Below are 16,050 nucleotides of genomic sequence, written 5' to 3' on the forward strand. Positions count from 1 at the left end.
AGTTGGAAGAAAAGAAAGATTTTTTTGCCCTGGTGGTGTGACTGGAAGTGTCTCTAGTCTTAACACACCAGAACACCACCCAGAGCTTATCTCGCAAATAGCTGGATTGGACCAATTTCTCTCACATCTTCTATCTTTCATTCAGACCCAGATTAACCGACAGACTTTGGGTGCTGTAGGGCACCAACCTTGGGGCGGAGGATCAAACAGCGGGGAGGAAATTAAAGCAGACTGAACTACCACCGCAAGTGCCGAAATTTTGTAGCAAAGGAGCGCTAAAATGTTCAAATGTGCCAGTGAAGCATCATTTATACAGTACATTTATACACGCTGCTTTAATTTTATAATGAAAGTAAATGGGGCTGGAAGTCAGGCTGAAACCTTTCCCAAATAGATAGAAACGTACAGTAACTGACAATTACAATCACAGGCTGACCACATTAAGTCTGACCTCCACATGGGAGCCACGGCATTATTAGACCCGGTTCCTAAGCAAACTACTAACAAAAATAACTAATAGATGCAACAGAAAGACACTCGTTGAGATTAAAACCATTTATTGCAATGATATTGCATATTTGGCAGTGTGGCTCTGCTCCAGTGACCCTCCAGAACAATCTGTGCAAGCATGACAGACTCTCAAATCATTAACACCATCAATGGAAATTACAATGGACATATGAACTCCTCCCTAGTGCAGGATCTAATGATTCTCAGATATTAAAAGAACATGGTACAACAATACAAAATTGCATTGAATGGCAGGCTGACACAGAAGGGAGTTGAGCAGTCCTTTGTGCATGTGTGAGAGTGCGTGACAGTCTGTTTGAATAGACCACGTACTTCAGGGCTGGGCAACTTTGACGATGGAGAGGGCCACTATATTTCTACACTCACTCCAGAGGGGCATACTGTCGTTACAAAAATAGCCGATCTACAGGCTCAAAACAAGTCGCGCTGCGACACGTTTTGAGCTTGTAGATCGGCTATATTTGCTATTATTTGAATTGAAATCCTGAATTATTTCTTGCCATTTTTCGCATTGCAATCCTGAAAATAACCCTTTTATTTAATTTCAAATGCATTTAGTTATAGTTATGTTAACTTTGCAAACTAAATCCAAATATATTGGACAGAAAAAAAAGACAATAACAGACTGAAGTAATTAAAGTGGGTCATGTTTGCATATGTTTGGAATTGTAACAGCTGAAATCAATAATATATCAGTATTCTGATATTAACCTGTGGGCCGCATTAAGTGAAGGTGGGGGCTCATGTATGACGTGGTTGAACCTTTAGGAACGTTTAGGGCGTATGAGAGTGGAGGGAGGGTGTGTGACCAACCAGCAAAACGGCTGTGACCGCCTGAAGTTCTACTGCGATGCTCCGTTTGTCCACGCTACGGCAGAACCACGATCTTCTTCTCCAGCTTCTGCTGGGGGAAGATGAACTTCTTCATGACGTCGTCCAGCTCCTCCAACGCCAGCTGAGCGTGGAGCACCGTGACGTCGTCGCGGTCCGACCGCACCACCCACTTCAGGGCTCGGTACAGGTCCAACAGAACATCACCGAGAACCTGAAGGAAAACAAAGTCTCATTAGATAGTTTCAGGGCTCGGTACAGGTCCAACAGAACATCACTGAGAACCTGAAGGAGAACAAAGTCTCATTAGATAAGTTTCAGTGCTCGGTACAGGTCCAACAGAACATCATTGAGAACCTGAAGGAGAACAAAGTCTCATTAGATAAGTTTCAGGGCTCGGTACAGGTCCAACAGAACATCACTGAGAACCTGAAGGAGAACAAAGTCTCATTAGATAAGTTTCAGTGCTCGGTACAGGTCCAACAGAACATCACTGAGAACCTGAAGGAGAACAAAGTCTCATTAGATAGTTTCAGGGCTCGGTACAGGTCCAACAGAACATCACTGAGAACCTGAAGGGAAACAAAGTCTCATTAGATAGTTTCAGGGCTCGGTACAGGTCCAACAGAACATCACTGAGAACCTGAAGGAGAACAAAGTCTCATTAGATAGTTTCAGGGCTCGGTACAGGTCCAACAGAACATCACTGAGAACCTGAAGGAGAACAAAGTCTCATTAGATAGTTTCAGGGCTCGGTACAGGTCCAACAGAACATCACTGAGAACCTGAAGGGAAAAAAAGTCTCATTAGATAGTTTCAGGGCTCGGTACAGGTCCAACAGAACATCACTGAGAACCTGAAGGAAAACAAAGTCTTGTTAGATAAGTTTCCTAACGGGATGCACACGCAGATTAGACACGCCGACGGACCGACATGTGGAAACAACCGTCGGACATGCGGGTCGAACATGCGCTGCTCCCGTGATTGCGGATAGATATATATCATCCGATATATATATATATATATATATATATATATATCATCATGACTAGACGAAGTCGCAGTGGTGAAAGAACAGCATGGTTGCAGAGATGAACATTTTCAACTGAAGAATTTGACGCCATGCGACGCGGTTGGGCAAGTCGACGTATAAATTAGCACAGTGCTCTTTCACTCCTCATTACAACTTAGGCCCCAGTCAACTACACTGTTCCTAGTTCCAACTTAGGCCCCAGTCCACTACACTGTTCCAAGTCCCAACTTAGGCCCCAGTCAACTACACTGTTCCTAGTTCCAACTTAGGCCCCAGTCACTACACTGTTCCATGTTCCAACTTAGGCCCCAGTCAACTACACTGTTCCGAGTTCCAGCAGGGGTGCCCAAACTTCTTTTTACTTGAGAGCTACTTTAAAAATGACCAGCTCAACAAGATCTAACCGCCGAAAAATTAATATTATACCATTGCTGAAAATAGTTTAAATATGGATAAGACAAATGCACTTGGAAATAGAGAGGGAGAAATGGAATAGGTAGGGTTTCAGCAACACTCTTGAAAACAAAATATTGCATTGTGGGTTTGAGCTGACAGGCCATCGTCAATCAATCAAGTCACCTTAATTCAAGTGGATGATGCCAAAAATATTTGTTTTTATTCAAAAAATAATAAAAATAAAATAGGGGCATGTCATGTGGTCTACCTGTACAGCCCTTGTGATCTACTGGTAGATCGCGATCTACCTTTTGGGCACCCCTGGTCGAGGCTAAGCTACTGTAGGGGCTTGCCCCTCCAGCCTGTCTGTTCTCATATCCCAGTGAGTGTCATTAGATGTCGTCCAGCTGTTAGCCTAATGACAGGCCCTGTAATGGGCCGGGAAAAGCCACCTTCTGCTCAACCACTGGTCAACTCATTATGACACCACTGGCTACGGAGGAGCCACGTGTCTCAGTCTCAGTCAGGACCAGAAATGGGCCACCAAATATGAATGATATTCCGTTTCAATTGTAAATAAATAATAAATAAACAACTTTGGAAATGTCTTGACGTTTATTATCACCTTTACCATTGTCAATTTGGTCCTGGAGGACCCTATAGCCAGTATTCCTAGAAATGGAGCCACTGCTTTCAAGGGTCTGATAAATGCAAAGCCAAAAGGACTACGGTTTGGTTGTCTTGGCCTGGACTCTACAGGACTATCTAAAAACAACAGAGTCCACAGATGCCAACAATGAGCACAGACTTTCCACTGCTAACGTAACGGTTAAAAGTGGCGTGGGAGAGACGCCAAGAGAGAACATGGTTTTGTAAGTCTAAAACACAGTGTTTGGAGTGACCCTCTTTCCTGTGCTTTTGGTGAGAAGCAGCCAGTGAAGTCTAGTCTATTATCATGCCGATAATGACTAAAGGGAACCGGGGACTAGATTACAGGACGTGTGTACTTGTGTAAGAACAGCCTCTTAACCTTAAAAACAGACTCTACTGTCCCAAATACAGACTTGTATTTACTTGGGTCAACCTGGTTTCTACATTTCAGGGAATATTATCAGAAACATTATCAGAAATGTCCAATTGATGTCCGATTGAAATTCACTTTCCCTAGGATAATTTGTGACAGCTGCTGAACGTTAGGGTACCATATTAACAACCTATATGCAGGCTTTAAGTAGCATGTGACGGGTTAAACTCTGGGTAAAAATGGCCATAGCCGTCATAACATTTGGAAAAGTGGCCAAAGGAGTGATTTTCGTGTAAAACAAACGCTTGCAATGGCTTCAGAATCATGAAAACCCCCTAGTTTGATCCGTCACATGCTACTTAAATCTTCCCAGATTTTATTCATATCCCCTGACTCATTAAAAGTGTACCAGAGAAAGATAACAGCGTGGGGTGCGGTGTGAGGCCATTTCAAAAATTGGAAGAAAGGAGCTCTGCTAACAAACTTGTATTTGACGTTGTTTTCCGTTTGACCTCGACATTCTGAAACCACGGTTACGACGGAATGTCCCCACACACCCGCTGAACTTTTGGCCTTGTGTGTCTTTGTTGATATTTAACACACACAGATATGTCTAAGCACGACAGCTACATGATTGATATGCACATTATCTTATATTGCGGTCCCAGAGATACAAAAATTGCATCAAATGGGGTCCGTATCCCAAACAGTGAGTCGGGACCCATTTGTGGGTCACGACTTGAGTAAAAATAATGAAAAGAAATTATGTATATTTCAAAAGATAATTTTTAAATTTAAAAAAAATATAAAATAAGTGTATACATTTTAAAACAAACAAATCTAAGAAATTCCATGAATAAAAATAATAATGAAGAGGTAGTGAAAATAGCCGATCTACAAGCTTGGTACTAGGTACTTTTTGTGACATGAACCAGTGACATGGACCAGTGACATGAACCAGTGACACGGACCAGTGACATGAACCAGTGACATGGACCAGTGACATGAACCAGTGACATGGACCAGTGACATGAACCAGTGACATGGACCAGTGACATGAACCAGTGACATGAACCAGTGACATGGACCAGTGACATGAACCAGTGACATGGACCAGTGACATGGACCAGTGACATGGACCAGTGACATGGACCAGTGACATGAACCAGTGACATGGACCAGTGACATGAACCAGTGACATGGACCAGTGACATGAACCAGTGACATGAACCAGTGACATGGACCAGTGACATGGACCAGTGACATGAACCAGTGACATGGACCAGTGACATGAACCAGTGACATGGACCAGTGACATGAACCAGTGACATGGACCAGTGACATGAACCAGTGACATGGACCAGTGACATGAACCAGTGACATTGTGATGGGCAGTTATCATATTTTTGGGGGCTTCTTTATACCTTTATTGATACCTACCTACCTATACATTTTCTGTCTGACAGGAAATGGGGAGAGAGACGGGGGGGGGGGGGGGGGGGGGGGTGACACGCAGCAAAGGTCGTCGGGATCGGGACTTGAACCAGCCTAGGTGCTCAGACGGCTACGCCAGCTATTTTTTGTTGTTGTGGCTTTCGCCTTAATTTAATATTTTTTATGGAGGGACAGACAGTAAGTAGGCTGAGAGGAAATGGGGAGAGAGATGGGGGGGGGGGTGACATGCAGTAAAGGCCGTCGGGATCGGGAGTCGAACCCGCGGCACACTGACAGACTGGATTACCAGCCAAGGTGCCTGGACGGCTGAGCCACGGCCCAGGCCAGTTATTCAGTGTACAATTTACAATTTAGGCATTTAGCAGACGCTCTTAATCCAGAGCGATTTACATTAGGCAAGAACAAAAAAGCATGGGAATACATCACATATATAAAATGCATTTATCATGAAACGTGCGTAAGCTAAGAACTAGAAAATATCTACATAATGACACTATACATATTTACTATACTATGCTATTCATATGTACTATGAAGTGCTATGACTATATACAATGCAATTATTGTGCCGTCTACATGAGATGCTATAAGTCTGTTTCAAATGCTATTTAAGTCTAAAAAGTGCTATCTAAGGGGCTAGGGTAAGTGCTATGGGCCATGATGGAGTCTGAAAAGGTGGGTTTTCAGACTACGGCGGAAGATTGGGAGTGATGCTGCAGTTCTGATTGCAACGGGAAGTGCATTCCACAGTTTTGGGGCCAGAAGGGACGTTTTTAGTGAGGGTACTACCAGCTTTCTTGCGTTGGCTGATCTGAGTGCGTGGGAGGGTTTGTAGGGTTCAATCATGCTTGCAAGATATGGGGGAGCCATACCTTTGGTTGCTTTGAATGCCAGCATCAGAGTTTTGTATTCTGTGCAGGCAGCGACCGGGAGCCAGTGGAGGGAGACATGTGAGAATTTTGGCTGGTGGAAGACCAAGCGAGCTGCAGCATTTTGGATCAGTTGGAGAGGTTTAAGTGCACATGCCGGTAGGCCAGTAAGGAGGGAGTTACAATAGTCAAGTTTTGACAATTGTAGGTCAGAGCTTTGTAATGTTGGGAGAAGCAGACGTATAAATTAGCACAGTGCTCTTTCACTCCTCATTACAACTTAGGCACCAGTCAACTACACTGTTCCTAGTTCCAACTTGGTCAGGTGTGGTCTGTTCACAGTCTAAGGCCAGGGGTTCTCAACCCGTGGGTCGCGACCCCTCAGGGGGTCGCCAAATTATTTTATTTTTTTGCAACTGAAAGGCTGGAAAGTGGAAATTTACAGAGTACACATAGTACATGCATACACCTTCCCTAATGATTATATCTGTCTGGTTTCAGTCTTCAGAATGGTGAGGTTGTGAAACCCACTGAACCTAACCCTCTACCCCCGGCACAGTCAAAGGGAAAATCCCCAGCAAGATATAAACCATCACATTTAAAATAGACAGTTACATAAAATGTATATAGTGTGTTTGTGTACATGCGCGCGTGTACGAACAGGCGCGCATGTACGAACACGTGCATATTCACATGCATATTCTATGTGCGTGAGCTTGTAGATCGGCTATTTTCAGAGTGCACTAGTCCCTCCCTTACATTTTAGTCTAGTTTTTTTTTGTTGACCAAAATGTCAGTACATTTAGTCATAGTTTAGTCATTTAGTCATCATAGCTCTTAGTTTTTTGTTAGTTTTTTCATTCCGTTTTTGTCATTGAAAAAAGGTAGACGGTGAACATTTTTCGACATAGTTTTAGTTGACGAAATCATCACTGTTGTGTGTGTGAGTGTGTGTGTGTGTGTGTGTGTGTGAGTGTGTGTGTACCTGCGTGGTTTTGTCACTCAGGCCACGGAGGAGCATGGTGATGACGTGGACGGCAGCTCTCCTCACCTCGGCTTCCTTCTCGGTCTTGATCAGCGCAGTCAGACAGCAGCTCAGCTGAGGAGAGGACGACACACATGTTCTTCTTCAAATCAGAGCAACTGCACCTGATTAACCGCATGACGTCTAGCCTCCCTATACAGAGTATGCATGCACATGCATCACTTTTACACCAGTACACGCCATCTGCTCATCTAGACCGAGTGGCAACACATCGAGCAGCGTGGAGAGTGGGAGTTTGGAAGCGCTCGGTGGAAATCGCCCAACCGTCCTGCGTACCACCCGTTTCTAAATGTCACATAATGCAGGAGGCAGCAGGACGTTGTAGCGTTATTGAAAACGAGCGTTTCCAAACTGTGATACTTCAAATAATCACCTGTGCGGAATGTATCGACAGAGAGTAGCTCATAACATGTCTATAGTGTTTTATTTTATGAAACAAAAACTTTGTAGATAGAAAGAGGATAATTCAAGCTTTCCATACAGCTGCAATGTTGGTGAGCTTAACGTTGTTAAATACAATCAGACAGGACTTTTCTGTGGATGTATGGGCTGTCAAGGCCGTTTTTTGACACTCAGTATAACCCGCATAACTTCCGGGTACGATGATGTCACGCACATAGCCTCTTCATCCAGAGGAATATGGGTATATGGATTCCTTCAGGTGTTACTGATGAAGGAAGTAGGGAGGAAGAGTTATTCTGTGCAGAAGTCTCATTTAAATATTGAACATTTTTGTAACCCCTTTCTTTTCACCCAGTGTCAATTGTCTAGTGTAATCCTGGGCGCTACACTCCCTCTGCCAACCTGGGGGGAGCAACGGACTGATCTCATACACGTTATTCCAACCAGTTCCCTTCCCCTCCATCGGGCGCCCCCGGCTGGCCAGGGGGAGGCAGTATACGTATAGAGACCAGGATACGGAATGATTTCTGTGTGCATTATGTGACGTCCAAGGTCAGGTGCAGGGGCCACTCAGCCTGGTCATCATCATTATCATCAGTGACCATTATCCTTTATCTGTAAAGACTGAGCTGGATATCAAACCTACCACTAAACAGGAGACAACGTTTCTTTCTACCACTATTGAACAGGGGAGATAGTGCACTTTGAGTTTCTGGTAATGCCCCTCGTCTAGCAGTAGGTGTCCTACCTGAGATCAGATCAGATTAAAAAAATGTCTGTTTGAAAATGACAGTTTTCTGAAAAACCTATGTCAGTCGTTCTTCGATTTTTCAAAAGTAGCAGACCTACGAGCTCGTAGCGCGCCACTCGTGGCGCGCTATGAGCTTGTAGATCTGCTATTTTTAAATAGCTAAAGCATAACATAATGCTAACACCAAAAAGGGGTTCCCACCCAAAATGGGTTAACATATTCTTCCATACAGATGAGTCTAAATAAAGTTTAATTCAAAACTGACTGGCGACACAATCAAACTATGTCAAGGGAAAATATTATGGGATAACAGGGGTCTACAGTACAATTAGTGTTAAGTGTTGATCAATAACATGGAGGCAAAGCAGGTGGGGGAGAGGGAGAGAAAAAGTGAGTGACAGTATGCTGAGGTCAGTTCTACTACTGTACTGGATCGATTGATGTATTGGCAAGAATAAGCATGTTCCCTTGACCGCTCGCTTTCACACACACACACACACACACACACACACACACACACACACACACACACACACACACACACACACACACACACACACACACACACACACACACACACACACACACACACACACACACACACACACACACACACACACACACACACACACACACACACACACGGTGAGTGGCTGTTACACAGGGCAGCTTCATGAATAAGCATTCTGTTCAACAGACTGACAGTGCTGCTTATTCATGACACCAAGCTTCAGCCAGCAAGCGTGCCCCCCCCACACACGCGCGCGCACACACACACACACAGTCACACACACACACACACACACACACACACACACACACACACACACACACACACACACACACACACACACACACACACACACACACCATCTTTATTTAAGCATCTGACCACTGCAGCAGCCCGAATATCTGCTCACACAAATACATTAATACATTAATCTCTTGCGCTCCCTCTCCCCCCTCTCTCTCTCTCTCTCTCTCTCACACACACACACACACACACACACACACACACACACACACACACACACACACACAAGTTGGCACAAGTTGGGAGGACATATAAGAAATATAGTCCCTCTCTTTACCATTCCTACACTTAAGTATATAGGGCAATTGCCCAGGGCGCCAAGTCCCTAGGAGTGCTGTGCCAATCTAGTGCAGATGAGTGCCGTGCCACCACAGGTGAAATTGATTTTATTTCCTGGTATTATTGTGGCGATGCCACCAAGCTACCCAACAGACAGGAGTTAGGAAATATAAAGACGACAAAACCACCACGTCAGAATGTTTGTGTGTGTGTGTGTGTGTGTGGGTTTAAACATTAAACCGGCCTAAACTATACTGTCACAACGTGACAGAAATATCATGCGACATGACATGGAGACAAAAAAAAGAAAGGTCATTAAAATGTTGACATATTATTGCTTATAGCAGCTTTAACGTTGATGTAATGTAATGGTCAGTTAAGGGCAGTCGGAAACTAAAGTGGTTAGATATGACGTCTATACTGTATTGAAATGGCACTCACTTGCAGTTGGTGGAAAATTTGCAGTTGTTGGAAAACGTAACAATATTCACCGTCACCAAATACAGTTTTAGATTACGGAGACACTATTCATAGAATTGCTGCTCCATCCATTTTAAAACTCCTCGACGACACTGTGTACCATTCTGCGCTTAAGGCGGGTCACCGGTGACAGCTATATGGTAGCCATCATTGTGCGCTTTATGGGAATGCAGGCTTATCCTCTCTGTCTGAGAGAGGTGCGATAAGCACCGGTATCTGTTTATTTTTAAAGCCATCTCAGGAATGCTCTCCCCTTACATTTGTTCTATGTAAAATCAGATACCTAGCACCCACCTAGCAGACCCGCTCGGATGACTTCCTGATGCTCAGGGTTCCTTGTGCTCAGGCAGAACGAGGCAAGGCAGCGTCCTCTGTCAGTGCTGCTTGGAACTTAGAACTCCATCTTTGGGTCAATTCAGGGCAATGCTTTCCAACATTTTTGTTCAGGATTGGAACTGCTTTATTGTTTATTTAATCGTTTAATTTTTGGTTTATTTGTTGTAGCTTAGTGTTGTATTTTTGAGTGTTTTCTCAACTGTACTTCGAGCTGAAATAGCAAGCATAATAATGATGCTGATGATGAGTAATGATAATAATAATAATAATAATAATGAATTGCATTTTTATAGTGGCGAACAGTCGACGCCAGCGTCCTCACTTCCCACATTCACACACCAATGGTGGCGAGCTCACGGGGTGCATAAGTACTGCACCCGAGCTCACACCGACCAACTCATTGGAGGCAATGTAGGGTTCAGTGTCTTGCCCAAGGACACTTCGACATGTGGACAGGAGGAGCCGGGATTCGAACCGCCGACCCAGGGATCATTGGACGACCTGCTCTACCTCCTGAGCCACAGCCTCCCATGTCTCCACTCAATGTCTATTCAACAGATGAATTGATACCGAGGTAAAGGGTCCATGACTGAAATGCAATGCAACCGGTGCCAACAACCGGCCTCTCTGTGTCCTGTCATTAAATGGGTGAGTAGATGGTTCCCCCCTCACCTCCTGAGCTAGAGGTCCCAGGGCATAGTCCAGCCTCTGACACAGCTCTCCCAGGTTCGACAGACAGCTGGCTCGAACCGTCTGGTCGCAGTCCCTGGTGCCCTGCAGTAACACCCCGATCAGTGGACGTCCCAGATGGGGCGTCAGCTCACCTGGAAGAGGAGAGAAGAACCCAGGAAAGCGTGAGAGAGGTTTGTGGTACCCAAGCTCAAGCACGGTGAAATCAACCTCACAAATCAAAGTGTCACAGCGCGGTGACACGTGTGCCTTTTGAGGGGCGCTAGCCTCTCCTATACACAGCTATTAGTGTAGATTTTCGTCTTACACAAACATATAATTACCATTGACAATGAATGGAGAATTTTACGGCAGTGTCTGAGCAAATCGGCAATTTTTGTCTTACACAAACATTAAATTCCCATTGACAATGGAGACTTTTACGTCTAAGGGCAGCTTCATACTCCTATTTTAGAGGCGAATAAAAGTCGGTTCGGCTCTGTAGAGCCTACAATGTGACGTCATTTGAGGTTCGGGGGGGTCCTAAAGTCGGCTCTTCGGTGCTACTGAAAGTTTCTGACGAGCCAAAATAATTTTGGCACTACAGCGCCGAAACAGCTGTAAAATAGGAGTATGAATCGGCCCATAGTGTCTGAGAAAATCATAGTGTCTATTTTTGTCCTACACAAACATTAAATTCCCATTGACATTGACAATGAAGGTTTCATCATAGTGTCTATTTTACGCCATGATGATGTACCAGCATACATTTTTTGCACAGCGATCAGCTTAAGTGTCAAAATGGTAAGCTGTATACCTCAATAACTGCACATTTCGTGGAAAAAAATAATAGTTGGTGATTGATTTCAACCAGTTACTGACAATCAACGTATTCCTGCTATGCAACACATGATTTACATTTAATTCTATATAGAAGAGGAAAGTCAGAAGAAGGGCACTGTGGTGGTTTTATAAGAAATGAAAAATCTGCACACCAATTATTTTTCATTTCTTATATGACTTTATTTTGAGTCATTTATATGACTATAGGTATAGATGTGCGTGTCCTTTTTGACTGTTTGTTCAGCCTCCTCTACTACACTGTGGTGGTTTTCCCAGGTGTGTGAGAGCCTGTCCTCAGATGGACCTCGTCCGGGTGCGACTTGCCTAGCCAAGCATTCAGCCCAGCAGTTCTGTTCCGTTTCAGCCCAGCAGTTCTGTTCCGTGAAATGCTGAGTCACGCAGGATTACTAAAACAGAGCCAACACCTCCGTCTCCACAACTCTAAAACTACATGGAGGTTTAAAGAGAGAGTCTGCATGTCTCACACAGAGAGAGAGAGAGAGGGGGGGGGGGGGTGGGTCGTGAGAAAGACTAATAAGATAGACTAAACAAAGACTGACAGAACGCACTGCTGCTGTGCCAACATCTACCCCGAGCAAGCAAGCACCAGGGGGAATGGAGCCAATAGCATCCATGGAGAGTGCCTGGCAGCCGACTGCCTCACGCTGTAATAGTAGAAGTGGCAGAGCTATTGGCCCCATGAGGCCAGTAGCTCGGCCTACTGCAGGCCCTTACACACAGCTGGCTATTTTGGCCGGTCCCAAAAACACAGCCCACACAATCACAACAAATAGGGGCAGACAGAAAGACGACACATACAGACACGCACAGAGGAGAAACACACACACACACACACACACTAAATTCAATGTGTCCTAGATTCCAAGCTTCCAGGGTGCCAACGTTCTCTCAGATGCTGACACAAGCATGCAGCGAACAAATACACAGTCAGACACAGACACAAAGGCAAAGACATTCATTCCAGCTGCCCCCCTAAATGCATACGTATGCACTCCATAGGACCTCAGACGGGGCTCTCCTAAAGGAGAGCCTTCTCTTTTCATGCCCCAAACATGTGGAATGCCCTTCCCAAGAGTATCCGTCAAGCGGATTATATCATCATTGAAATCTCATTTTAAAACATTTGTTCTGAAATGCATTCCCCCTCCTGTTGCGTTGAATAGTTTCTGTTTTTAATGTCCTGTAGCACTTAGATAGAACTTTACGTAGACTTAGATACAGTAGCATTTTATACAGATTCATAGCATGTTACGTAGACAGCACTAGAATTGCATTTTATGTAGTCATAGCACTTAATAGTATATGTATAGTATAGTATGTATACCGGTAGTTTATATGTATAGTTTTCATTATATAGCTCAACGCATGTTTCATGATAACTACATTTTATGTATGTGATGTATTGCCATGCTTTTTTGTTCTTGCTTATTGTAAATCCCTCTGGATTAAGAGCGTCTGCTAAATGCCTAAATTGTAATGTGCATCCTTTTGAATTGTGCTTTGTTTCAACATTAGATATCTTGCTGTATGTTGTTGAAAGAAAAAGCAATGCTCTCAAAATATGGATTTTATTTGGACAATTAATGCCAACATTACAGTTGATCCTCATTTGATGCCTACTCAGACCCTGTAGTTTTCTGTGCATCAAGTAGAATCAGCCAGCTACTGGGAGAAAATCAACTGGGCCAGGCCAATCTTCAATTCAACATTGATTGAACCATCAAAGTCAATTAAAAAGGGTACGTTCCCAGTAACAAATGGGCAGCCTGGAGAGAAACAAACTTGGCCAATTTTTGGGGAGAGGGGCCCGGAGAACAGTGACGGGGTGGGGGCAAACACAGCCTCACTGCTCGGCTTCTCTGGCTCACTGGCTGGCTGAAGGCCTTTCCAATGTCTCGACCAACGGGGTTATAAACCCCTTGATTGTCTGAGGGAAGTGGTACGATGGCAATCTGGCAGATTGTACAAGCGGGGTGGGGAGGAAAAAAAAAAAAAGCCAAAACAGGGAGATCTATCAGGGATCGGTTTCAATACACTGAGTCTCTTCGAAACAGAGTGCTAAAGCTGCAGAAAACAAGCACGCATTGTTGCTTTTATGGCATGGTGCTAACCGACCAATTGCCACCAACACAGAGCTAAGTAACACACACAAAAACATGCATGTAAACCGTGATATAATGGACATATACATGAACAGGCACATGTGGTATTCACTTTTTACATGATGTGCCACTAACAAACAGCCCCATTCAGAGGACGTCCATTCATTCCAAATATCCCGTCTACGTTCTTGTTGACTGCGTGGGTTGTGGCTGCTAAATGTGGACGTACTTTTTCTCATCTGTATGATAATAACCATAAAGAAGAAGAGCCTGTGTTGCTCGAAAGTTCACGGATAAGAGTCCAGTTAATGGGAGCTACAGTATCTGGTGTGCGGAATGGATCCTGCTGCTCTAATCTACATGTTTGTTTGTATTTGTGATTTTGTATTGTTTTTGAGTGGTGCAACCACTCCTATAGACAGCTGTGTGTGTGTGTGTGTGTGTGTGTGTGTGTGTGTGTGTGTGTGTGTGTGTGTGTCCGAGCACGAAAATGTGTCCGAGCACAAAAATAGCGTTTATTCACCACCAAGTGGAATGCCCTACCTATTCATCTAAGACTCGCAAAATCTGTGTCATGTTTTAAATCCCTTCTAAAAACCCACCTTTACCTTAAGGCTTTCTCTTAATTTCCTTTTGCACACTCTATTTTTGTGTGTATGCTTTTATGTTGTCCATTTATTGATATCTTGTTGTAGCTGTGACTACATTGTTACCCTGTTATGTAAAGCACTTTGTGACTATGTCTTGAAATGTGCTATATAAATAAATGCATTATCATTATCATTAAGTGTCACTGTTGGACAGACTAACACACAGTCACAGACACACACAGGCCATGGAGGAGGGCTTGTACAGTACAGTACAGTACAGTACAGTACCACTCACTTCAGACGGGTCTGATTCTTTTTTTAATATATATATATATATAATGACACAGCAAAGGTCGTCGGCATCGGGACTCGAACCCGCGACACGCTGTCAGCCATGCGGCCATTATGTGGTATGCGCCTGGACCGCTAGGCCAGCGGGCGGCCCGTACAGCTCCCGTTCTATTGGACATTGGAATCTCCACATCTGCCTTTTTAAAATCATAAATCTAACCATCCACAGTCGCACATTGTTCTGCAGACACAAATTATACTCCATCAGCGATTAAACGTAGCCAGCTGGCGGGCGATGTCTGCACAACGGATTCATCATGTGCTCAATTAGGAAGTGAATGTGACAGTCCTATTAATTAATGATCGTGGCTTAGGAGGGGGGTGTCGATGGCTGAGTGGTTAAGGCAGGTACCACAAAGGCTCGGATGCCTGACGGCGAGTCACAGGTTCGAGTCACGGGCCCGGCAAACTCCCCGACTCCCCATTTCCTGTACTGCTACACTGTTTGACGTTTAAGATACCTGTGGTGAGGTGTTGATGGTGTTGACAAAGAGAGTAGTTAATTTGCAATGATCACCACATGTATTTTGTGTATTTTATCCGGACAGAATTTTGGGAGAGCTTGCCACAGAATCTCCCACCCAGTGAGGGGATATATAATAACGTTTGTGAACCATTAAACCAATCAATCTCCATTTTCTGCTGGAGTAAAGATTCCTGTCAAAACATAACCGCTTCATTGGGTGGTTTAACAGAGTATCACACCAGGCATTAAAAGTATGACTTTTAAACGGGACATTACGGTAGTTAAAGTGCAGTGTGTGTGAGAGAGGAGATATAAATAAGAAATGTAGAGCGCGCATATCCCCGCTCTGGTAATCAGGTGCAGGACAAACAGAATATCAGCATAAAAATAATAATAGAATCCGCACGTTGTTGTTTATTGCAGAGATCAACGTTTTAAAATTGCCACCAGGATGAATCAGGAAGTGGGGCGTACACTCATATACCGTATATGAGCAGAGATAATAAAAGGTCAGGTGTAATGACGTAACCAATAACAATCAGAAAGTATAAAGGCCCTGAGACACTGCAAGCGCCAAGACGTACATGCAGTCACACAGCAAGCATCGATTGGACGCTTCAAACCTCTTCAGAAGTCTCCCAGAGTTGGGCTATATTCTGGAGCATCAATGCGTGGCACAGACGACACAGAAATTAGCTGGAACATACTGTACTGTATGTAGAGCGGCTATTTTCGGCAAAGACGTGTAGTGTCGGCTGGAGG

The 16,050-nt window shown here is 44.2% G+C and overlaps 1 protein-coding gene across 2 annotated transcripts in view; it reads right to left on the reverse strand.

Moving 5' to 3' along the window:
- Positions 1 to 540: 540 nt before the first annotated feature.
- tango6 (transport and golgi organization 6 homolog) overlaps positions 541 to 16,050 on the reverse strand; it is a 40,612-nt gene continuing 25,102 nt past the window's right edge. For both annotated transcript variants that reach the window (XM_083763626.1, XM_083763625.1), the window contains 3 exons: positions 10,919 to 11,070; positions 7,125 to 7,238; positions 541 to 1,576 (listed from right to left, as the gene is read on the reverse strand). In XM_083763626.1, coding sequence (XP_083619752.1) covers positions 1,400 to 1,576; positions 7,125 to 7,238; positions 10,919 to 11,070 — 443 coding nt within the window. In that variant the 3' untranslated portion in view covers positions 541 to 1,399. The remainder of the gene's footprint in view (positions 1,577 to 7,124; positions 7,239 to 10,918; positions 11,071 to 16,050) is intronic.

The sequence above is a fragment of the Protomyctophum parallelum genome, assembly GCF_964188405.1.
Source record: "Protomyctophum parallelum genome assembly, chromosome: 4".
Classification (NCBI taxonomy): Eukaryota; Metazoa; Chordata; class Actinopteri; order Myctophiformes; family Myctophidae; genus Protomyctophum; species Protomyctophum parallelum.